The following is a 23624-nucleotide window of genomic DNA, read 5'->3' as shown; positions in this document are numbered from 1 at the left end:
GTTGCTTCTGATTTAAAGAGTTGTGACACCATCCCTCCACAGCTTGAGGTAGTTTCAAAGAAGCACAACTCCCTGGTGACTCACAGATGGGTCACAACGCACCAGAGAAATATTAGAAGGGACCCACTGGTAGGTCATCCCGCACAGGAATCAAGACTTCAAAAAATGTACCGTTGCAGTGAACATGTTAATGCATGATTTTCTGGCATCAGCAGGGAAGTTCAAAGGCTGGATATTCTTAATTGAAGTAGTGTATTGTGCATACTACTTTTACTCGCAGTCCACATTAACAAATGAAAGCTTTTCTAATATATTTAGGCATCTAATAATAAAAGAAAATTTACTGCTCTTGGGACCCTCAATGTCTCTGTGCAGTTGCAGTTGCCAAGAAAAATATATTTTTCTTTTAAGTATATTTTTTAAAGGCTGCTGGGCACACTGAAGTGGAAGTCTGATTCCTTTGTTCTGCATCACTTTCAGAAATGGTAATGGCATCTTTAAATTTGGTTTCAGAAATAGGGATTTTTGTGAGCCATTTCTGATGCATCCACTTCTCATTTTCAACCTAGAATTTTCTTCTGAGCCTTTCCTTCTCTGTGTACATTTTCAAAAACGAGACTCCCTGTATGATGCAATATTTTGTTTTAGTTAAAAAGAAATGGTATGCCTTGTCAGCTGAATGTGATGACCTAAAGTGTGGAAACGTGGCTTGCTTATTTTGTGTCCGAAGTCATAACAAACATAGGGGAGAGTTGGGAGGAATGGGACACTTTTCATGAATATATTTTTATTTGTTTATTTCGAACACAAACAAATGTTAGATGGCTTACAAGTGATACCTAAATACCCTGCACAAATTCCGAGAAGCACTGGTTCATAGTACTCCTAGTGTAAAAAAATTACTGCAACTAAAATCTGTCCCATTCCATCTCTACCTTAGGGTGGAGTAGGACATCAATTGGGAGGAATGGGACGTGTTTAACAAAGCATTTGGTACCGCTTTAGTGAACATTATAAAGCTGATAGTTCCAGATCAATCTTGAAGTAGAACTGCAATCACTTTGTTCCCCCAATTGTCCTTGGCACTGGCAGCTTCATTACAATGAATGACAGTCATTGGTACAATGGCTACATATTCACGAGGAGGAAAGTAAAAGTTCGAACTCATGTTTCTTCCGCAAAAACCAGACACTGACATCAAAGTTGTCACTGCTCTTGACTTTACCCATGTAATAGATGTTTGATTGTTTTTTAGAAAACCTGACAAGAACAGAATTGTCATTTGTCAATTTAACAGCTTCATTCTGCCAATCAACCTCAGAAATGCCGTGCAGCTGAGCATCATAAACCTGATATGTCACTGTCGGCATTGTCAAAGGTAATGGCAACAGTCTGTACTCCACTTGTGCGATGCTGTTTCTTTATTGTTCAGATACTGGTGACAGTCTTAGCTGTATTTAGCACTCTTTTTTTTACACTCTGCCATGCCAATCTCTCCGCAGCTTCTTGTTCAATTGCATGCTTCCCTGGGGTATCTGTCAGCACTTTTGTCCTACCTTTCTTCCTTCCTTTTTTCCCTATATTACGCGGTGCAGCCTTAGGGTATAGCCGAAAGTCGCTTGGAACAGTTCTGCTTGGCGAAGCAATTAATGCTGACACTTCTTTGACTGAGATGTGTAGACATCTGCGAAGGCATTTTTAGCTGTGCTGGTGTTTGTATAGGAGTTCAACACATTTTGTAGAAGGCTTGAGCTGTCCATTTCACTGATGATGTCCGTCTTCGGCGATATCTCTTCGTTGCGAGAACTGCCGGGTCTGTCAGTGACAGACATCGTGCAGCCATCCACAATGAAGGGCTCACTATTAGAAAGCCGAATACCAGTTTTCTAAAAGTCGGAGATTACTTTCTTTTGTATCACCGTTATTACATTGGCAGATCCCACTAGTTCTCCAATGTTGTAGACAGAGATGGTCTTTCCTGGGTATCTTTATGAGCCAATCATTGCAAGCAGCATTGTACCGAGATTTGAAGTGTCCATATACGGACACGTCAAGCAGCTGCAGGCATTGGCTAAAGTGTGGTGGAAACGTAAGCAGGATGGCACCACTCTCCTTGGCTTTGTTGATGGTGCTGAAGCTGACATGGCTTCCATGATTTTCAAGAATTAACACAATAGGTTCTTCCTTTAAGCACTTTGTATGTCTATGTGCTTTAATACCAGTAGAAACAGTTCGCTGGACATTCATCCTGACTTGCTTGCCAAACCAAGACTTCCAGCTGGGATGCCCTTCAGAAATATATGTATCTTTAAATCTCAACCGCAGAAAAATAAATACCAGAGGCAGGGCATTTCCTGTGGCACGGATAGTGCACAAGACAGTCACTCATTTGCCACGTTCCGCTGATGTGAACTCACCAATTTGCTTTTCTCTATGTGCTGTGACAATCTTTGATTGATTGTGTGTAGTTGTAAAGACCGTTGGTGACTATTGTAGATGCAGTCTGGAGTTAGCTTGCTTCAGTTATAGACGCTTTTTAGGTTTGAAAGGAAAGCATTGACATTGTGCTTGTTAGAGCTTGTTGCCCAACTGAGACTGGTCACTTCCGGCAATTGAAGAGATAGTTCAGGATGGCGGTCCATGAATCCCATAAACCAGTATCTTTCAGCTAGCTTGTTGGCATCTCATGATGTTGCACACTTGCGGTTTAAGGCTGTTGCAAACTGGTACGCCTGTACACGAACCTGCATCCTTGCAAGCCCATAATGCATTTTGCTTGCCTTCAGCAAATATTATTTCAAAAGTACTTCATCTTCTGCTGTAAAGACTATTCCACAGATCAGGTTGGACTTCAAAAGGCTACTGCCACTCTCACCACAACCCTTGTACTTATTTTCAACTTGCCCAAGTGATGATTTTGATACTTTAAGAGCTTTTGCCACATCTCTTATAGTTTTCTTTTGATCACATACCAGTCTCACAGCATCCAGCATGAAACTGATGTTTGAGCCCTCTCAATATGCTTTCTTTTGTATACTCTTGGTATATTCTGCAAATTGAGATGGAGCAGTAATGGACAAATGTAAATAAGCGCATACACAAAGTGGTTTTATGGTGGTTTAACTAGAATTCTATGCACTCTTACTTTAGCCTACCATTCATGCTCTTATTCCAGGCCACTCGCGAAGGTGTAATCAGAACCATTCATTGGAACAACATGTACGTTTTATAATGCCGCTAAAGATTCAAATCAAATTTTGTAACCTAACGTGAATTGTTATCTTAACAACCTATCTGTTATCCAATTTTCACGGCACCAAATATTTATAGACCTAATGGGGCTAATATGGTTCAACCCTTCTGCTGCTTTGCTACCCATATCATCAGCACTATTGTGGGGAGGAATGGGACAGCATCCCGTTCCACCTTCAACATAACTGTCCCATTCCTCTCAAGCTATGTTGCCCGAAGAAAGAAGCTTTTAATGGCAAAAGTTTTCTCGTTAGGCCTAAACTTCAGTGTCTGCCGAGCTATTTATATCTGGGAGAGGTACAACAGCAGATACTGGGTGTGTTCCGATAAGGACAGAATGCCAAATAGCTGGACAGAACCAAGCTAATGTTGTTTGCTGTCGCTTGGACATAGATAATTTTTTGCATTCCACTAATTACCCAATTAGTCTTAATTAATCAACTTGTCAGGTATTATAATTAGATGAAAAGTGTCAATGAGAAAATTGTAGAGAACATGAAAAACTCCCAATGCAGCGTTCTGATGCTCAATACGTGCTAAATAAAAGTGTTTTTCCCAGTGTGAAAGAAGCCTGCGAATACACTCGGTGCCTCAAGCAGCCAGTCGCATGGCAATTTTGCGTGTATTCGTGGGCTTCTTTCACGCTCGGAGAAACACTTATATGTAGCATGTATTGAGCAACAGAAAGCTGTATCAGGAGTTGCTCTGTAATTTTCTCACTGACACTTTTCATCTAATTATAACATATGAGAAGTTGATTTATTAAGACTAATTAGGTAATTAGGTGGAGTGCAAAAAATAATCTGAGTCTCCAAGTGACAGCAAACAACATTACCTTGGTTAAGTCCAGCTACATGGCATTGGCATATTTTTAAATCTTGGTACATAATAGTTGGGGCACCCTGTATATATAACAGAATTCACCAAACTTTGAGGCTTATCAAATCTAAAAGGAGTTATTGTCTTGCCTTTCTTAGAATACTTTGAGATTGCCTTCAGTAGTAAATCATAATACTGAGACTTGATTAGTATTTTTACACAACGAAAGAATACTCCTGCAATACTGCCTGATGACCATTACTGATGTCTTCGCTTCATAGCTGTATTTCTTGCATTTTCAATTATCTCTTGTATACTTCCCAACTTACTTCACAAGTTAGCTTTTGAAGTTCCTGATGATTGAAGAGCTAAATTTTTATTAGTAATAAGAAGCCATAAAACAATGAAGCGGATGAAAACAGAGGAAATTAGTAAAGGGGAAATAAATTTTCCCTGTGGTTTTTTTCGGCTTCATTTTCAGTTTGCTTGTTATTGTTGCAGTTAAGTACTCTTTCAGTCCTCCCTGTAAGGTATATCTCATGCTGCACATAGCTGTAGACATTGCACTTGACTGCATATGTTGAACAGGCACATTTAGTACCATGGCTGCCATGGCTGCCTATTGTTTTCAGTTTGTTACGCTTTTTGTGTTTAGCGCTTTGAGTGAACTTAATCTTGACATATAAAGCAGCAATCCACTGCAGTGGCTCTGTAGTTGCGATGTTCTGCAGCTGAGCATGTGGCCACTGATTCAATTCCTGACTACTGCATTTCCATTCCAGTGGAAGTGAAACACAAAAACGCCTATACACTGAGACTTGGGTGTGCACTACATGTATATACTGAAACCTAGGTGCCCAAATGGTCAAAGTAAATGTGGAGTTCTCCACTACAGTTATATTCTGAGTGCAGCTTGGTGACATAAAAATATGTCAGTGCAATGGAGTTAATAAGCATGTCAGCGTGTTACGTGCTGCTAGATCTTTACTATTTGAGAGATGAATTGCATGCCGTTGTGAAACTATGCAAATATACCGTGTAAACAAAACATATTCTTGCTTTTTCACTTTTGTAACATAAGATTTTGTCCAAAGCATCATGATCCATCTGTCTTATTATTCTGGGGACACGCTAAAGCCATGTCTTGCAAATTAACTCAGTAACATTATCCATATGCTTCTGCTGCACATCATCAGGTTGCGAGATCGAGTGGAGCAGCAGCAGAGTGAGATCTCGACCCTTACTAGGCGGCTGGAGGAAGAGTGTCCTGAGAGGGCATCGTCAGCAACTGGAGGTAGGTGCCCTTCGCGTCGCCATCCTGGCACACCGGCATCTCTCTGTGAAGGGGAGGACACGGATGCATCGTGGCGTTATCAGGACCAGGTAGTTCTAGTGCAAGCCAGTGACAGTGATGACATCCTGCTCCTGCTGAATGAGAGGGGCCTTCCTGAGAATGTCTACCTGCGGAGCACTTGGCAAAAGCAAGCCCTGAATACCACTGAATGCTCCAACCTCCCAACAGTGGCTTCAGCTGTAGCTGCGGAGGAGGCTGATGCAGATGCAGACTACTCCTCTTCTTCATCTCCTTCCTTGCTGCGATGGAAAGACTCCCGCAATTCGGCTTTGGAAAACAATGCACCACAAGAGCCGCTAGTGCCTATTGGCCGTTTCCAGTGCTGGTCTTCAGATTCAGACATATGGTCAGAGCCAGATCGTAGTGTCTCAGAACAGCGAATGGGTGGTGTCTGCCGCAAAGAGTGGAGCAAGCAGCCGCGTAGGTCGCCCAAGGAGGCAAGAAAGGCTGTGGTTGGTGGACGGCAGGAGCCAGGCTCAGACACGGGGGTCAAGAAAGCCAAGGACACTTGGCCTGACGTGTCCCGAGGGAAACGGCTCAGCTGCCCAACAGCAGATGGAGGTAGTCAAGGGGGTGGGGGTGCCATGCTTGCACAAGCCTGCTGCACTGCCTCGAGGGAATGCTAGTGGCCTGTCACCTGGGCCTGTATTTCCTAGAAGCTTTGTTTTCGTTTTGGTTTGCTGCCATATACTTGGTTGCCCTCCACTGATTAACTTCTGGTTTTCACTTGCCTGTACGAGGAAGTTGCAGGCACTGTTTCTTTTCTGTTTGCAGTCAGCGGCTTACTTATTGTTTGGTTACCAATGCTTGAGACATTGTGCTTTAGTTGTGATTCCCCATGCGGAGCAAAGTTGGCATGACTGGATGACGAAAATGGTTCTCACTAATTATGTGACCTGGCATCCCCATTAGCAAAGCTTGTGTTTGTGAGATGCAATGTTTAAGCGTACCTCCTTTGTTACTGCTTAAATTGCCTGTACAGCTACTCTATAAATGCATGTAATGGCTGCACTCTTGTAATAGTACCTGCACGGTTTATTCTTTTTTTGAAAACGCTTTGGAAGAAATGTTTCAATGCATTTTCAGTACACTTGCAGCAAGTGTTATCATCCATGTATGGCAGGCAAAGAGATTGTGCTCAATCGTGCAGAGGTGCCAATTTGTGCACAGTTGCCTAATTGTGTCGAGATATACTGCAAGATATGAATGAATACATGCTTACTGAAAAACTTTTCAAGCAACCTTTTACATAGTTTTTTATGTGATACCTGCACCTCAGGTTTTCAGCTGGGAAAGGAGTTCATTATGAAAGAAAAAGCAGAAGGGGGCGGGGGGGGGGGGGGGGGGGGGAGAGTATCACCACGCTGTGTTAAGCTGCTCAGCACAGCTAAGTTCTAACAAGCCTGCAGCCATTACTTAGTCTATGCGTCTTTGCTTATTGAAAAAAAAAAAAATTCTGTTATAGTAGATCTTTTATTTAAGAATGGGCTACCGTAAATCATATCGTATGTAAGTGCTACATTCCACTAAAGCGATTTTTTTAATGTTGCTTGTCTTGCATTTATGTGAATACCTATGCTGACATTAGCTGCATGGTCGTTTACTTTATGCTGCATGCTTTCTTGCATGATTATTTATTTGAAATTTTGTGTGTCGTTTTATGTCATGTTTAACAGATGCTTTAGCTGCCACTCAGCGTCAAGCAAAGCCTACCCTAATATACCTACATGAGCAGATCTGTAATGCAATGTTTGCTTTGTATGCAGGAAACATTTTCAGTATTAAGTAGGAAATCTGTTTTCTTAACTTCAATCACACTTTTACCTAGGAGTTGCTCTGGTCAATTTTCTTGCACTGATACTTCTTTACAATACCCTTCTTTCTTTCTTTGATTATTATTTTTTTCCCTCTGCTCGCAAAAAACAAAAAACAAAAAAAAATCAATTTGTGGTCAGTGGGAGCCAAGCCTACATCATGTGCAGGCTGTCGATTCGGCTTTTCGGCAATGACCCAAAACATTTCCTAATGTCTTCCGTAGCTCCAGTGTCTAAAGCTTTCATCATGTGATAGTGCCAGGATGTTGCTAGCTCTTGTTTTGGAACTCAGAGTGGAACTTGACTAAAAGCTTTGTCTACTTTAGGGTGTAGCAAACGAGCCACACCGGCCAGCTACATAAAAACTCGCGAGTTTGAAAAACTCCTGCGGAGAATTCAACAGTGTGGCTCCAGACTTGAAGACACCTTGGCCTTGCATAAGGAATCATGCCAGAAACTGTTGGAGACTGCCTTGGGAGAAAGCCCAAAGGTCACTTTTTTTCTTTTACTTTTCGGGGCTTTGTTTTCAGTGATGTAAGGTCTTTACAAAACTGGTGTGGTACAGCTGACCTGCTTGCTTTGATATTATCTGTGGCTCATATGTTCACATTAACTGAAGAATGTATAAAGCTGTTGCAGTAGTAAGGTATGCCCCTAATTTAAGTCATGTCATTTTTGTTGAAATTTTGTTATTTTAAAACTATGCTCTTTTATTCACACTCCTTATAGTGGCCATTGCACATGGATCACGAGTGACCCATGAGTGCCGTGCCCTAATTCTAGGATCTAGGCACCCTTATGGAATAAATGCGTCACCTACAACATAGTCTAAGATACTAGGGAGTAGACTCGTTTCCTAAGTAAAGGTTTTTTTTGCTGTTGTGGAGGCAATTTTTTTAGCAAGTGCGCAGAGCTGTGCACTCATTGATCGCAAAGGTGGCTGGCACATTAGCTGAGTGCTGAGCCCTCGCAAGAACAACAATTTCGCGATTCTGCTGCACTCTCAAATTATTGTTTGGATACCAATAGTAGCAATCAGTCTGAAGATGTCGGATCATGGCATTTTAATTCGGATGATTGAGATCTGCAAAACCAGCTCCGAGCGTTGTCAGCTGTCTGGAAATTTGTTTTTTTCGGGATTTTAGCAGCTGACTAATTTCTTGTGCTGATTGAGATGTCATAATGATGTTGGCAATATTAAATGTCTTATTTACAGTGTTTTACGGGATGTGGTGGAGATTTGTTGTCATCAGCCCAGCAGACTGTGACGTTTGCCCAATATTTGTGGGTCCTATGAGAAAGAGGCAATTTCCACAAGGCAGAAAATATTTTTTAGCACACATCGCATGAGCTAGATTACAGAAACTTTCATGAGTTGTAAGGAAGAATTGGAGTGAGAACACTTTGCATGTTTGAGAATGCGTTTTCTATTCTTTTTTATATTAGCAGTGCAACATTGTAAACATTTCCTATACTTTTAAATAAAGTTAGTTTTTCATAAAGTATATTAGTCATTATACCTTAAAATGTGTTTGAAACTTTATTTCTTGAAAATCAAGCTTTTTTTTATAAGTTTCTATTGATATATAGCATGTTATTGTAACCCTGATGGTGTATTGAATAAAAAATCCTTACTGGAGCCTTCAAAAAAGGCGAATTTTTTTATGCACTTAAGCTATAGAGAAGCACACAGTTCTGTCGCAGGTGTGGCAGGGATTTCTTCAAGCCTTGAATAAACTGCTAAAAAAAACCCTTTGGAGTAGAAACCTTGCTCATACTTGCGAGCAGCTTCCTATGGCTATGCAGGCAATGTAAGAGGGGCAAAAAATTGGATAGAAAATTGAGTTGAAAGATGCTGTTGCACTGCAGATAACGGGGCTCTCCATTGACACAGTGCCGCCATCTTTGTACCATATTAAAGAGGAGAGACTGTAGCTTCAGATAACCACGGCAGCATATTTCTCCTCCTAAAAATTAATGCAAAAGAAGTAAGCGAGAAGAGCAAAAGCAAGCTTTGCGAACAAGGAGGTTCTGTGGTCTTGATCCTTTACTGCCATCACCTGATGCTTAGAGAGCGCTCCTATTGTCTGAATCAGATTTGAATTGCTGGTGCCCTTAAGTGGGGATGTGTGGTTGAAAGGTTAACATTTGAACCAAAATACAGATTTTAACCACATTTGGCAGGATGGTTTGTCAGGATTATAGCATGCTGTAAATTTCATTACCTTGGAACAAGTGAGAAAAAAATTACGCATGTCCCATTGAGCAAATGAGGGTGTTACCTTAGGAAAACTGTACTTTAAAAACTTTTAAAGATATATGAAATGTTTTGAATAAATGTCTTCAGGACGCTCTAGATTACAGGATAGCGGCAGCCACTTGCAATTTTATAGCTTTTTCTGTAGGAACTGCATCACTTGAAAAACTTTTTTTTTTCTTCTTTTTTTGTTTTTTTGTTATGGGGATCCAGAAATCTTTTTTTTTCTTCTTGATAGAAGCAATTTAGAAATTCAAGACGTCTATAGTCTTGTTCCTCACAAATTTTTAGCCTAAAAATCTTGCAAACAGTTTTCATCATTGCAGTTTCAAAACTATGACGTAATAATTCAGTGGAAATCCGCTAGGTGGAGATAAGTAATTAAAGGGAAACTGAGACATCCACCCAAATGTAGCAATTGCTACAATGGAAACCCAACCGGGTTCCTCGAAAGAAAGCCTCGCAGTTGAAGAAAAATTTGTCCTGGTCCGGGACTCGAACCCGAGACTCGAACTCGATTCCGGGTTCCAGTCCCGGACTAGGACGAATTTTTCTTCAACTGCGAGGCTTTCTTTCGAGGAACCCGGTTGGGTTTCCATTGTAGCAATTGCTACATTTGGGTGGATGTCTCAGTTTCCCTTTAATTTAGTTTCAAAACTATAGTTTTTTTCCTGAAAGTGCGAATTGGCCAATAAGAGATATCTATTAAAAAAAAGTCTCAGTTTCACCCGAAAGGTGAAGCATCGATTGTGATAGCAAATTAGTGGACAGCTAGTGAAGTAAGGGTAGTAGGTTTATCGGCCGTATAAACTTGTAAACATAGGCATACAAACTAAATTAACCCTTTGCGGTCCAAAACTTTTACCCACTTTCCGGCTGTCCTGGTCCAAAACTATTTTGCCAGTTTCTGGTGCTGCGAAGAAAAACGCAAACTGTGCAAGAAAAACTCGCAGGATATTTATTTTTCTCTTGCATTCTGCACGCAACTCCTTTACCGATATTTGAGCAGCGTGTGATACCGCTTGCGGAGTGATACCGCAAGGTCGGGCTGGACGGCGTTCGAAAATACCGGGCCGAGCTTGGGCAGGCCAGCGCATGGCACTTGCAGGCTTGGGCTGGGCTCTGGCCAGAAAAAACGGACTGTGCAGTGCTCCAGAGTGTAGCACTTGGTCCGTGCGTTACTTCGCTTTGTGTGAAGTCTATCACGCTACAGTACATCATGTTCAGTTGTTCCAGGTTTGATTCTCGGACCTCAACAAATTTTTCTGCAACTGCAAAGTTTGATTTTTGAGGAACCCATATGTATTTTTGCATTTTAGCAATAGCGGCAGAGTGCAAAAACCTGATAGGAATAACACTTATATCAAGCATATGATTTAACATAATTGTGTGCAAGTTTTATCATGGTGAAGTTTTCACTCAAAGGAAAGGTGTGACTCCCTGTAATGAGTTTCTTTCCCCTGTAGCAACCTTAACTGTGTGAACAGATTTATTCATTATGAGCAATGCCGAAGATGCCATTTAGAACCTTCTGTGGTAGTCAAGAGCTGAACACATCAGCCTGCTTTTAGAGGGAAGGTCATCCAGCTGATGGTGAGCCACAAGGAAAGCTGCACATGTTTTCTAACATCGTAATGAATGAGGTTGTATCACAAGCCTAAAGAAATTCTTAACAAAAACCAGGAGGTGGGCTGTGAAAAGATCACAATGGAATCAGTCCAAGTACTTTTTTCTGCAAAGAGTGCTCATTCATCATTTTTTACACAGCAGCTGCCTCTCTGCATTTCATCTTTGTGGCGAACTTACTGAAAGCCCATGGACAGGACGCATATTATTTACGTTTTAGGCTATAGTTAATTGTACACATTTAAACCATGGACAAGAGATATACTTCTATACATTTCATATTATAGTTCATTGCTTTACTCATGGCTAAAATTGTGTGATTTAAGGACTTAAAAGTTTCGTTATCTTAAAAAAAATTATCACTTCTGCATTTATTAAGTTCATGTTTGTTCGGACCCCCCTGGCGGTGTCCTGCTCTCTCTCCATTTCTCTTTATAATGCCGTGAACAATAATTTCATCATTAGTTTCAGTAGTTTCAATCACTGAACCGACCCACCCATTTCCTGTGATTGGTGAAGCATATTTTTATTTTGTTATGTTTCAGGATGCCACTGAGTCTCGGCAGCTGAAGCAAACGGATTTGCTAGAATCTCACGGCAACTCAATGCGCAAACTAGAGTTTCGGCTGGAGGAAATGTTCATAAATAATCAAGTTTTGCAGGAACTTCTCACGGAACATCTTGGTGCGTATAGATGAAATACCTATTTGACTCTACCTTACCAATAATTTCGTTAACTTTTGTAGTACTGAAAGGCCAACTGCAACGAATTTTTAAGCCACATAAAAAGCTTAGTTTCAGACATTGTAGATATGCAGCCGCCTCAGTGCAAAATTTTACAGTTTACAGAATGGTGAGAGCTGTATGCAAGACCAAATAATACCTAGTCATCAATTTTGTTCATTTTTGCAGCATTTGAAGACAGTGGTGGGAATGCTGTGCTAATTGCGCCAATCTGCACTGACTGGAATTTGTTTCTCCACACTGCTCCAGAATTGTCTTTTTCACCTAAATTGCGCCACTGCTGCACCATAATGTAATTTTTCTGGTGTGAAAATTCTGAAGCTACCACGCAATGCAAAACAGACCATGGCACCATTGCATTCATTGGCCGCATTCATTCAGGGCCTTACAGCCGGGACTGGTGCTATGAAAGGTCACAGAATCTACTTGATGCCTCTTTTTATACGCCAACTGTGAGGCGTGCATGAGGCTACAAAGAGTTGGGTGGGCATGCTAGCTTTGTGATGGTGTGATCAACGCAGTAGTTCTACGCATTGAGGGCTGAGGTGTGATGGTGCTTTGTAGACGAAAAGCTGATCAGTGTCCACCATACTTATTCATGTTGCTTGCTTGAAACTTTATTAGTGGCACTGCATTACTTTTTTTTTTTTTAATAGGGTTTGAAGTTGCTGAATTTAGCATTCGGCGTTATAACCAAATGTATGCTGATCATGTACTAGACCACGTTTCATACTCTTTGTCAACTATGTCTTTAGTAATACATGTGCCTTTCGTAAAGCTCGTGGTAAAAAAGTTGAACGCGAACAAGCAAGTAGTCTAGTCCTATACGCCTTTCCTGCAAGTGCATATCAGGTGCGGAAAAAAGAATATAAATACATGCTCGCACCGCCCTGATATGGCTCATAAAACGAAATTGAAATATGCAGAATATCAAACCTGCAAAGTGGTCCTCCTTTAATAGGAAAATAAAAGAAAGATGATTTCAGCTGCACTATTACATTACTTATATAAATAACAAAAGAGCTACCCTCATCGTGAAAACAGGCTTCGTAAGCCAAAAGAGATGCAAGAACGAAAAACAAGTGGGCACCGCGCCTTGAATTTCTCGCCCCAGCTCACCATAACGTCATAGATTTTTATGGCGATTGCTCGGGCCCAGATAACTTTTCTTCGGTGGAGTTGGACTACATTGCATCCTAGAAGGGCGGAAGACTACTTGGCAAGTTCCAAAAGCTTTTACAGGTCCACAACGGCCCAAATACGAAAAAGTACTTCGAAATCCATGACATCAAGGTAGCACTGAGGACTGTGACGTTCATTTGCTGTTCTAATAATAAATATACTTAATACCACGAAATTTAAGAATGTTTCTCTTTATAGTGACCCTTTAATGTTCCTTGCGTGGTAGCATGTCGCTGTTAATGTATGCTTGCCGCTGCCGTCGTAGCTTGCTGCGGTGAATCACTTACTTTGCTCCCAGTTTTTATAAGTAAATGATTATGTGAACTAAAGAGAACACTAAACTATAGTTTGTTTTTCTGCATGCACTTTCGTGGAAGGCTTACACCTGCTCCAAACACAGCAGTAGGTGCTCCAAAATTAGATTTTGCCTGCTGCAGTGGCTGCTCCAAATGCTGATGGACATTCCCACCACTGTAAAGGCCGACTGCTACAAAATTTTGGACTGCGTAATAAGTAGTTTCAGATATTGTAGATATGAAGCAGCATCCATGCAAAATTTTACAGTTGAGACATGAGTGGGTGAGTCGCGAAAAGCTTTCAAAATTGAACGTTTTTGATACCACTCGCTACAATAGCTCAGTGGCTGTGGTGTTGCACAGCTCAGCATGAGGTTGCAGGTTCGATCCCGGCCTAGTGGCTGCATTCCGATGGGGGCAGAATGCAAAAAAAAAAGTGTATTGGGTGGATGCTAACCCTCCACTCCCGAGATATCTCGGTGACCGACCCTCACACAGCCCGTAGTGCTGCCGAGTACACTCATTTTGCGTATTCAGTACACTTACTGCCTCTACAGCAGCAACTTGTGCTAAAAAGACCATTGAATGTGAGTTGTGCCATCTATGGAGAGGGAATTTAAAGAAACAAAACTTGTAAGCTATACTTTGAGAGTAGGTAGAACACATGTCCCGTTCGTGTCTCTCTCCTTCGGACTTATCAGGACAGCCATGGCAGTCTAGTTTGGCAGGTTCATCTGATCTTGGACAGGCAAGGGTATTTATGAATTGTTGATGAAATCTCACTTGGGAGGAAGTGAGGATGAAGAAGTTGCCTCAATGTAGCATGAAATGTCTGCTGAACCAATACGTAATAAAAACCCAGCAGGGGCTCACAAGTAGTCGGAAAAAAGATACCCGGCAGTCAAAGGGTTAATGAACCTCAAGTAGTCAAAAATCCGGAACCCTGCACTAAGGCGTCTCTCATAACCAGCTGTGCAATTTCAGTACATCAAAACCCCACAATGAAATATTTTTATACCAAAACCCCCAAAGAAAATGCTGCCATCACTGCTTGTGGAAAATCTGACAAAACCTGGAACGTTTAGAATTGGCACATGCCTAGGCATTACCTCTGATATCGGGTAGCACCTGCAGGGTGTTGCAAGTTTTGGGAGCCTTTTTGGGGATTTCCACATTATATCCACTAGCCGCCAGGTGCCTGCATCATCCGCTTAGGTGCTAACTAGAGGCAGTTAATAATAAAATTATACAATTACCAGCATTGCGGCTTCACCAAGATTTCTTTGATGGTATATACAGTAGAGTCTCGATAAACAGCAATCACTTAAACAGAATTGCTGGTTAAACAGAATAATATTGATTGGTTTTGTATTTGGCCAATGCAAGAAAGCTCTCGTTAATTGGCGCCAAAATTTTTGCAACCCAGTAAACGGAACAATAGAAGCAAGCTCTAAAGTGTTTTTCCCCCTCAGAAAAAGTCAGAAATCGGATTTTTATTTTGTGACACCTGTCTACTGCATAGTCATCCTCAAAAAGCAATGAAAGACTCAAGCAAGCAGAAAAATTAATATATTAATATTTCATTCATAGCATGTGCAGTCTGGACAGCGTTGCAGCACCGCCACTCGCCCCATAGACGACCGAAATAAGCGCGACTGAAATTTCGGACACCTTTCAGCGCACCGTTTGATATTTGATAATTTGGACTTCACCTGCACAACAGCAGGCTAATTCGGCCACAGAGTCCAGCAGTAAAAGCTATGTTTTTGCTTTGGTGCGTTGCCGTTGCCTCCTCCAACTAAAAAATTGTCTACCATGCTCAAACCATGAGACAAGCTAGCTGCTACATTCGCTTCTTTATTCTTAACATGTCTAACAGTGTTTAGAGGGTGTATAACATATAGCGCTACACCTATGCACATCTCTTTAGGCAAATGGAATTCCTTTTAATCGGAAGATATTTTTCTGGTCCCTTGAGGTTCCGTTTAATGGTATTCTACTGTACTACTCATACTACTCATTTATGACCAATTTAGCCAAAGTGAAATTTCATTGCAGTTTGACTTTCATTTTCATTGACTTTGACCTGGTACAAAACGCATTGCAAGTGTAAGAGTTAGCTACAGACAGAAACATTTGGCATAAATGAAGGTTTTCACATTGAGGGGCACGATTTAAGTGGTACCTAAACCAATTCTGTTGCTATGAAAAGTACTGTGCAGAGCTGCATGTTCCCACCAAATTAAAGACGGTGTTTGTTTTAATAGCACAGATTTATATGTTAAAAGAAAAAGGCAGTTTAAAAGGTGCCTTATGGTTCTTAAAGTGTTGTATGGTTTGGAAATTTCTTACTTCCACGTGGCAGTCATTTATGCCAGCTTACCCGCCACGGTGGCTTAGCGGCTATGATGTTGAGCTGCTAAGCATGAGGCCAAGGGATCAAATCCCGCCACGCAGCCGCATTTTGTTGGGGACGAAATACAAAAACGGCTGTGTCCTGTGCATTGGGGGCACGTTATATATCCCCTGGTAGTCAAAATTGATCCAGAGTCCGTACCCCCACTACGACATGTCTCGTAACCAAATCGTGGTTTTGGCACGTAAAACTCAAGAATTCAAGTCAATTTTTAGCAGCTTGAATCAGTGTTTTGCAAAAATATGCCATCGTTCGGAAAAATATTACTACACTTTTGAATTTCATAAATGTTTATATCAGGGCTGGTTTTACTTTGCGTCTGACAAAAGCATTTTTCATTGCAGCATCTGAAAAAGCGGTCGTTGCAGAAGCCAGCACTCCTTCAGGAGTTGGAGCAGATGCTAGGGTGAATGCTACTGAGCAACTGAACCAGTGCAAGAAAGAGCTTGAGTGCAAGGAGAGGAGGGAGGAGATACTGAAGAGAGCCATAGTTCGTGAACAAAACTCAAAATTGCATTTGGAAAAAGAACTGGCAGACTCTCAAAAGGAACTACAGTCTATTCATGAAGCACACCGGATTCTTCAAGAAGACTACAAGGCCCTTGTTGAAAGGAGGGCTGATTCCATTACAAGGGAACCCCAGCACCATTTGTCTCTTGAGAGGCTTGACGGCCCCACCAGGTTGGAGCAAACTAAGAGTTCAAGCATTGAAAAGCCCAACTCTGAACAAGCAGTGGTGTGTGATGATAATTGTGTTTTGGTAGCACGGGTTCAGCAGCAAGCTCAAGAGATTGCAAGACTGGGCAAAGAAGAAGTGCTGCTTAGGGACAAGGTCATGAACCTCTTGGAGGAGAAAGCAGTGCTATTACAGAAGCTGGAAACAGCACAGCATGAACATGAAGTACTCGCCGAGTCCACAAGCAACAAGATTTCCGAGTTGGTGACTAAGCTAGGTCCACTGTCCACACAGAACAAGAACCAACAAGACGAGATCAAGGGTCTGAGGGAGAGATGCGACAGCCTATCTCGGGAAAAGGTGAACCTGGAATTTGATATTGACAGAGCCTTTTCAAAGCTAGAAGGGCTGCGAGTAGAAAACCAGGATCTAAGAGATACTCTGCTTGCACTGCGAAAGCAAGAGAGCCAGCTGCAAGAAAAGCTAGAGAAAGCCATGAATGAACTGCAGGCTACAAAAAAAATTTCTGATGAGTTCAGCCAAAGCGACAAGCTTTTGAGGGTGGAAAAGGACCAGTTAGCTGCCAAAATAGCTGATTTATCATCACATGTGGATGGCCTGCAGTGTGAAAAGCAGTCACTTTATGAGGAAAAGCAGAGGCTGATCCTTGAAGTCAGTGCAGGGGAAGATGAGGTTGAGCGGATCACTAGTAAACTTCAAAATTGTGAAGAGGAGTGCAATAACTTGAGGACACAAAAGATTGAGCTGGAGGCAGTCTTGCAAGCTTCCACTGAGAAGCTTGAAGAATATGAGCGCTTGAGTGAGCAACTTCGAGAAGAAATCAGTGCCACGAAGTTAAAACTCGAGAACATGAACTCTCGCTGTAACCACCTAGAACAAGAACTGGGTGCTTCCAAGGAGGCACACAGACAACTGATGTGGCGAAACGATGAACTACAAAGAACATTGGAGGCGGTTGGAAGAGAAGCTCAGCAGAGCAAGAGCTTTCTAAAGATGAATGCTGACAAACAGCACATGATGGCCATTGCGGAACTTGATCGTAAAAAAAGGTAGGCCTACTTCCTTGAAACTGCCACAGTTTCATGTGTATAACTTGCACTTTCAGAATCTTGAAAGTAAGTTGCAGGTGTGAGTTATATCTGAATATTTAGCCTAGTGCATTTTCATAGTAGTACATGTGGCTGCACTGCTGTGTTGACTAATTGTTGACACACAGAAATGTAATCAAAAGAAGTGGCTAGAACATTGCCAACATCCAGCTACACGAGCCATGTGTGCAAACGTGTGCGCACATCGTGATAAGAAATGGCACATTGCATTGATGGGCGATATGCACTTGCAACTTGGCAGTTGTTGCTTGGGAAGATGGCGCTTAGAGAACAGTAACCCAGTGAACCATTAATGTCCCATAGATGTCCATAGAACATCATGTTTGAAACATTGCACACATCCTATAGATATCTATATTTCTCCAAAAAACGTTACAAATACGTACCATGGATAATCTAAGTCCCATCCAGATCACGTTGTTGTAACATTGAAAGGATGTCGCAGCTGGACATAAGTGACCTCTAATAGATGCTCATTTTAGGGATGCAGGAGGTCCATAGAACATCTAGTGGATCTTTCCTGTTGACGCTGTAATGAGCTGCATACCTGCAAGTGCCCCCACAGCAGATGTACTATCAAATACAAATGAAATGTAAACAGCAGAGTGTGTGGCCGAAGCATAACTAAAAGCACAGTGTGCGGCGTTGACCAGCCATCATTGTACACATGCATGTGGTTTCGATAATACGCACTAGCCTGCTTGTCCTAGTGCATATTATGTCACCTGTATTTTGTTTGAAGCTTGTATTCTCACCCCGCCATTGCAGTGCCATTCCTATCTGCGATTACTGTTAAGGTGGCTAGCACTGCTGTTGCGCATCCAATGCAATACATTTTTCATGCTATTCAAATTACGATTAGACACTGGCAGCTTTGATGGTAATAACAAAAGCAAAGCAAACACACATTAGCAAGCCGGGTGCGTGCCAGCTATATAATGCTACAGATGTAGCGATGGTGCTAGCCACCATAACAGTGTACTGCCAGGTTGATGTGGCACTGCCATGGAGAAATGAGAAAACAACTTTCGGACAAAATACGGGTGACGTTTATCGCAATAGGGTGAGCAGCGCTGCACTCTTCCTCGAGAACTACATCCCCACGCACGTGGACAATGACTGGCAGACAACATGAACCGTAAACCTTTAGTTATACTTCGGCCACATGCTCCGCTGTTCGCATTTAATTTGGCCTCGATGGTACATCTGTTGAGGCACACTAATGGCACAGTTACCACCATTGTCGGCATGTAGCTAGTGACCTTGTTTGAAATGTTTTGTAAACGTGCGAATGTGATAATATAAATTGCAACACTGATTAAGCTGAAATCCTTAGATGACTCATGGGTCGAAAAATTATATGTCCGGCGTTACAGCACCAAAATTCAATGGCACCAAAATTGGGGATTGAACCCTTGACCTTTGGTAGGAGTCGGACCCACGACCTTTGGTGTTAATTAGGTCGAAGCGAATTAAGGCACAGTTCATTAAGATAGAGACAATTGAGCCACTCACTCTAACCCACAACCTTTGTTGGGAGTCAAAACCACTTGGAGATATGGGCAAACCGGCCATATCCCTAAGTTATCTCCAAGTCAGATTCCAATTGACATGGTGAACGTAGAGTCGAACCCACTACCTTGGGTGTTAATTAGGGTGAAGTTACATAAGGCAAGTTAATTAAGGCACTCGAACCCACGACTTTTGGTGTTAATTAAGGTAATTAAGATACAATTAACTAAGGGCACTCAAACCATCGACCTTTGCTGGGAGCAGAACCCGCAACCATTGGTGATTATGACGAAGGTAATTAAGGCACAGGTAATTAAGGTACTCGAGCCCACAAGTTCAGTAGGAGAAAACAATCGGAAGTAACAACGCATTTGAATGAGAATGACAAATACAGTGGAACCTCGATGATACAAATCTCACGGGGTAACGAAAAATATTCGTATTAGCCGAAATTCGTATCATCGAAACACAATTAAAGCTTGCTAAATTAAGAGTCAGAGGTGAACTCACTCAGGCACATGCACATAAAAAGCATTTACAGTATAGATCACTTATAACCGTTTAGAGTGAAGAACTGGCTACAATGCCGCCTTTTCCGACTCCCGTTTACCCTCCCATAGAACTCCATGTATACGCATACCGCTTACAGTGCAGCCGCGTGAGACGAAATACCGGTTATAATGCGGCTTCCGCGGTAAAATCTCGCCGACAAGGGCGGTAGCGAGCACGCTTCTCAACGAGGTGTGCCCACCGATGGGAGAGGAGATCAACGAGGGTGATGCGGAGGAGGAGCATGAGACGTGGAGCATGAGTCTAAGGGCGATAAAATCGTCGCTGTGCGCCGTATGTGCCAGTAAAAGCGCGCGGGGGATACGCCTTCACGGAGAGCGAACGCACAGCGGAGAGAAAACGCGACTTCCATGGCGCGAGAGACCGTTGGGGTAAGGGAGGGAGGGGGAGGGGGCATGGCGACGCTGTGCTACGTCACCAAATGCGTATCTTGCAACTGAGCGCTAGGGTAACTGGCGACGCAATCTCCCACGCGAAAGGAGCAAAGCGGGAAGGTAGCGCGGGAGGGAGGGAGTGGGGGGGCTTTTACTCTGCCAACAAATGCGTTCTTCTATTTTCCGCCTGTGCCGGCTGACGGTGTTGTCGCGCGCACCGTATCTTGAAAGCGATCTCCACACGGCTCTGACCTTTGTATGCGCCGTGCTTTCGCCGCTCAGTTTCCGTTGAAGCGATAGACCGCACGAGCCTTCGCTTGCTGCGGCGGCCGCACGTGGGGAAGAGCGGACGCCCGCCGCAGCGAGTGAAGAGACAAAAGGAAAAGCACAAAAGCAACAAAAGCGCCGCTGCTTCAAACTCTTCGCGCCCAGTCGCGGCTTCCGCGCTGTCCGGCGCCGCGTCCGCGCCTCCGCACCAAAAGAGCAGTCGCGTGACTGCTCGCTGTTCTTTCGCGGCCGTCAGTTGGGCGGCGTTTATTCGTATCAACCGACGCGGGCCGAAAATCGATTCGTAACAACCGTTCTTTAGCACGTTGCAAAGTAATGGGGCTTGGCCGGGACCTCAGAAAAATTCGTATTAGCCGTGATCGTATCATCGAGATTCCACTGTAACTTAATTAATGCCAGGCTTTTTCCTTCATCCTCTTCAGTGTTCGCTAAAGTGACTGTCAACTTTTATATATAGTTCTAGCGCTCATCAAAATGCGAAAACTGTGCTAACAAAATTTTAAATCTGCATTTTGATCATTATGCATCATTACAAATCCTGCAATGGCTAAATGAAAAATAGTGAGTTCAGTAAGCACACCAGTGGAACTCACAATGTCATACCAATATTACTTTTTATTTATACAATTGATAAAGCTTTATTACAAAAACGATGGGCCCTGAGCCAGGCACATGTATGAAGATATTCATTACAAGTTCTAGCTGTATACAAACAGGCTAAACATTGACTTAAAAAAAACTTAAATAAAAACAGATTCTTGAAAATTAAACTTCACTAAAACAAAAGTAACGAGAAAAGGGTGTTAACACTCAGAGAATGACTAGTAGGCACAGTGCCACAATTATATTTAAAAAGAATAAAACTGATTAGTAGGAGGTAAAAGCACATACTAATTAATGACCAAAAGTGCATGGCCTGCTTGCCAGCACCTGCTTCTGGGGCCACCGGATTCAAGGCAGCTTCTCGCACCACGGAAGTGCCAATAACATAATGCTGCCAGAGACTTAGAGATAGGCATTGCAAATAAGAAATATCTATGACACTTGAATAGGAGCGCCGGAAACCAAGCGATACAAGCATGTGCGAAAATGAACCATGAAAATGTTGCCCTCAGAACATTTCCATAAGTGCTCCTCAAAGCGAACAAACATACCACAAATAGCAGTCAGAAGCACAGCTCTAAATTCCAGTACGCAACTGTACAGTTCTGCCTAGTATATACGCACTAGGGCCATGGTCAACCGTACAAAAGTCAAAAAGACACACTAATAAAGCACACGCTGCTCGCGCGCGGAACATTGTCGCGCACTTGCGTTGGGGCGCGTGTTGCTGCGCATCAGTGGTGATGCGAAGTCAAAGCTATTGCGAGTTCAAGCTTCTTTTTTTTTATAAACTGTCGTAATATATCAGCAAGTTAATGATTACGTATTTTTAACAGTGTACTAATAGATATAACTGAAAAATAAAGCATTTTTGTATGAGAAAGAAAAATAACGTAACCAAGACCGAAAGCATAGAGAAAGAATGCCGAAAGTATTGACTTTTGCGCGTGGTGTCCAGCAGCAACGTTACTAGACTTCCAGCAGTGCGTGCAGAGGTCTTGCTAAATTGCAAAATAAATGTGGTCATAACTGAAATTTTGGGCTTTATTACTACAGTTGAATCTTTTCAGAATGAAGAGATGGCTATTTCGCAATTCAGGTACACATTTTCCCTCTCGTAGGCTCTCGAACATGCACAGTGATGATAATGTCGAAAAACAAAGTAAATGCCCCGCTGCAGGGCTGTAACAGGCAACAGCGTGACTTTTGGCTCTCCTAGCTTCCTATTGTTAGACATTAGAGACAATTTGCTTGTATTTCTGTGGCATAGTGTGTGCATCTACTCACAACGCACAATGTACGATAATGTGCGAAAGCTTTGAATGTGCAAGAGATGTACAAATCACAAAGACATTCGATGTCTTTTGGATGACCCTTGGCTGCCACGTACTAGTCGAACATACTATAGATGTAAACTATACGTCGTTAAATGTCTTGGATATTTGGACTTTTGTGGTACGTCCAATGAATATTTGTGGTTTGCTGGGAAAATCTCGTTAATATGTAGTTGGCAGGGAATGTGGATCAGGTGTGCACTAAGTGAGGTACTACAGTAAAACCTCGATAATTCGAAGGCCACCGGACTATAAAAATTCTTCGAATTAAGTGAATTTTTGAAATAACCGAAATGAATGAAAAAAAGAAAAGCAAGAACTTGCCGCAAAAAGAAATCACCTTTAGTTTCCTTGTCCGGATTACTTGGCATGGTAGTTCGCTGCCCCAAGTGCCATGCTCTCCAGCTGACTCACAACACGTAGCATATTTATATGCTACGTGCTTCATCACCCGCACTGCACACAACAAAGTTGCGGACAATGTTTGCGGAATCGATAACTGCCGCCAAAGCGGGTGTGCGGGTGCTTGACTCCAAAAATTTAGACTTGCTGGATATTCCGGCTTTCAAAAATGCACCGTCAGGGTTCCCATTGAGTTCATGCATTTTCATACTCAATTTTTCGGAAGAATTGAGACCCCAAAGTTCGATTTTCCGGATTAAATCACTCATTCCGAGCCACGCTACCCAATCTTGCAGGACGCCATGTTGGATTTTGCACTGGCTTGGATTCCAGTGGCTCGCTCTATAGCCTCCAAGATCGGGAGGAGCGCGATATCAATAAAGACCTCGCGCCATCCTTCAGTCTCGGAGGCCACGCCCGCTCTGTCTTGGCTGACAAAACGTTCCAGAGTACTGCTCTTTTTCTTTTTTCTTTCTAGTATATGCGGTCAGCACTATCGTCATAACCATTTATTGTGGGAAGTTTGTTTTTTATTGCGATGGCAGTTAATATGGACACTTCAAGCGGATTTCTGCCGCCGCCGTTGCGAGGTTCCGTATAAAGTCCAAGGGTGATAAAATCGTCGCCGCGCGCCGTATGTACGAGTGAAAACGCGCGGGGGACGAGCGCTTTCACGGAGAGAGAACGCACGGCGGAGTGCCAACGCGACTTCATCCGTCACACAATATGCCGTGGGGTTATGGGAGGGAGGGGGGGCGACGCTGTGCTGCGGCACCAAATGCGTATCTTGCAACCGGGCGCAAGGGGAAATGGCGACGCAATCTCCCACGCGAAAGGAGGACAGCGGGAAGGCAGAGCGGGAGGGAGGGAGGGAGGGAGGGTTTGCGGCTTCTGCTCTGTGAGCAACTTTGCGTGGCTCCGGGCGGTCGGGCGCACCGTATCTTGAAAGCGTTCTGCAACACGGCTCCTACCTTT

At 42.7% G+C, this 23624-nt stretch overlaps 1 protein-coding gene across 5 annotated transcripts in view; it reads left to right on the top strand.

The window, feature by feature from the left end:
- LOC119436439 (rootletin-like) overlaps positions 1–23624 on the top strand; it is a 199970-nt gene that overhangs the window by 129141 nt on the left and 47205 nt on the right. For 4 of the 5 annotated variants that reach the window (XM_049657710.1, XM_049657691.1, XM_037703285.2 and 1 more), the window contains 4 exons: positions 5268–5986; positions 7566–7729; positions 11668–11806; positions 16105–17506. In XM_049657710.1, coding sequence (XP_049513667.1) covers positions 5268–5986; positions 7566–7729; positions 11668–11806; positions 16105–17506 — 2424 coding nt within the window. The remainder of the gene's footprint in view (positions 1–5267; positions 5987–7565; positions 7730–11667; positions 11807–16104; positions 17507–23624) is intronic. The other variant, XM_049657713.1, reaches the window with a different exon arrangement.

This window comes from Dermacentor silvarum, chromosome 1, assembly GCF_013339745.2.
Source record: "Dermacentor silvarum isolate Dsil-2018 chromosome 1, BIME_Dsil_1.4, whole genome shotgun sequence".
Classification (NCBI taxonomy): Eukaryota; Metazoa; Arthropoda; class Arachnida; order Ixodida; family Ixodidae; genus Dermacentor; species Dermacentor silvarum.
This window is presented reverse-complemented; position numbering and strand designations above follow the sequence as displayed.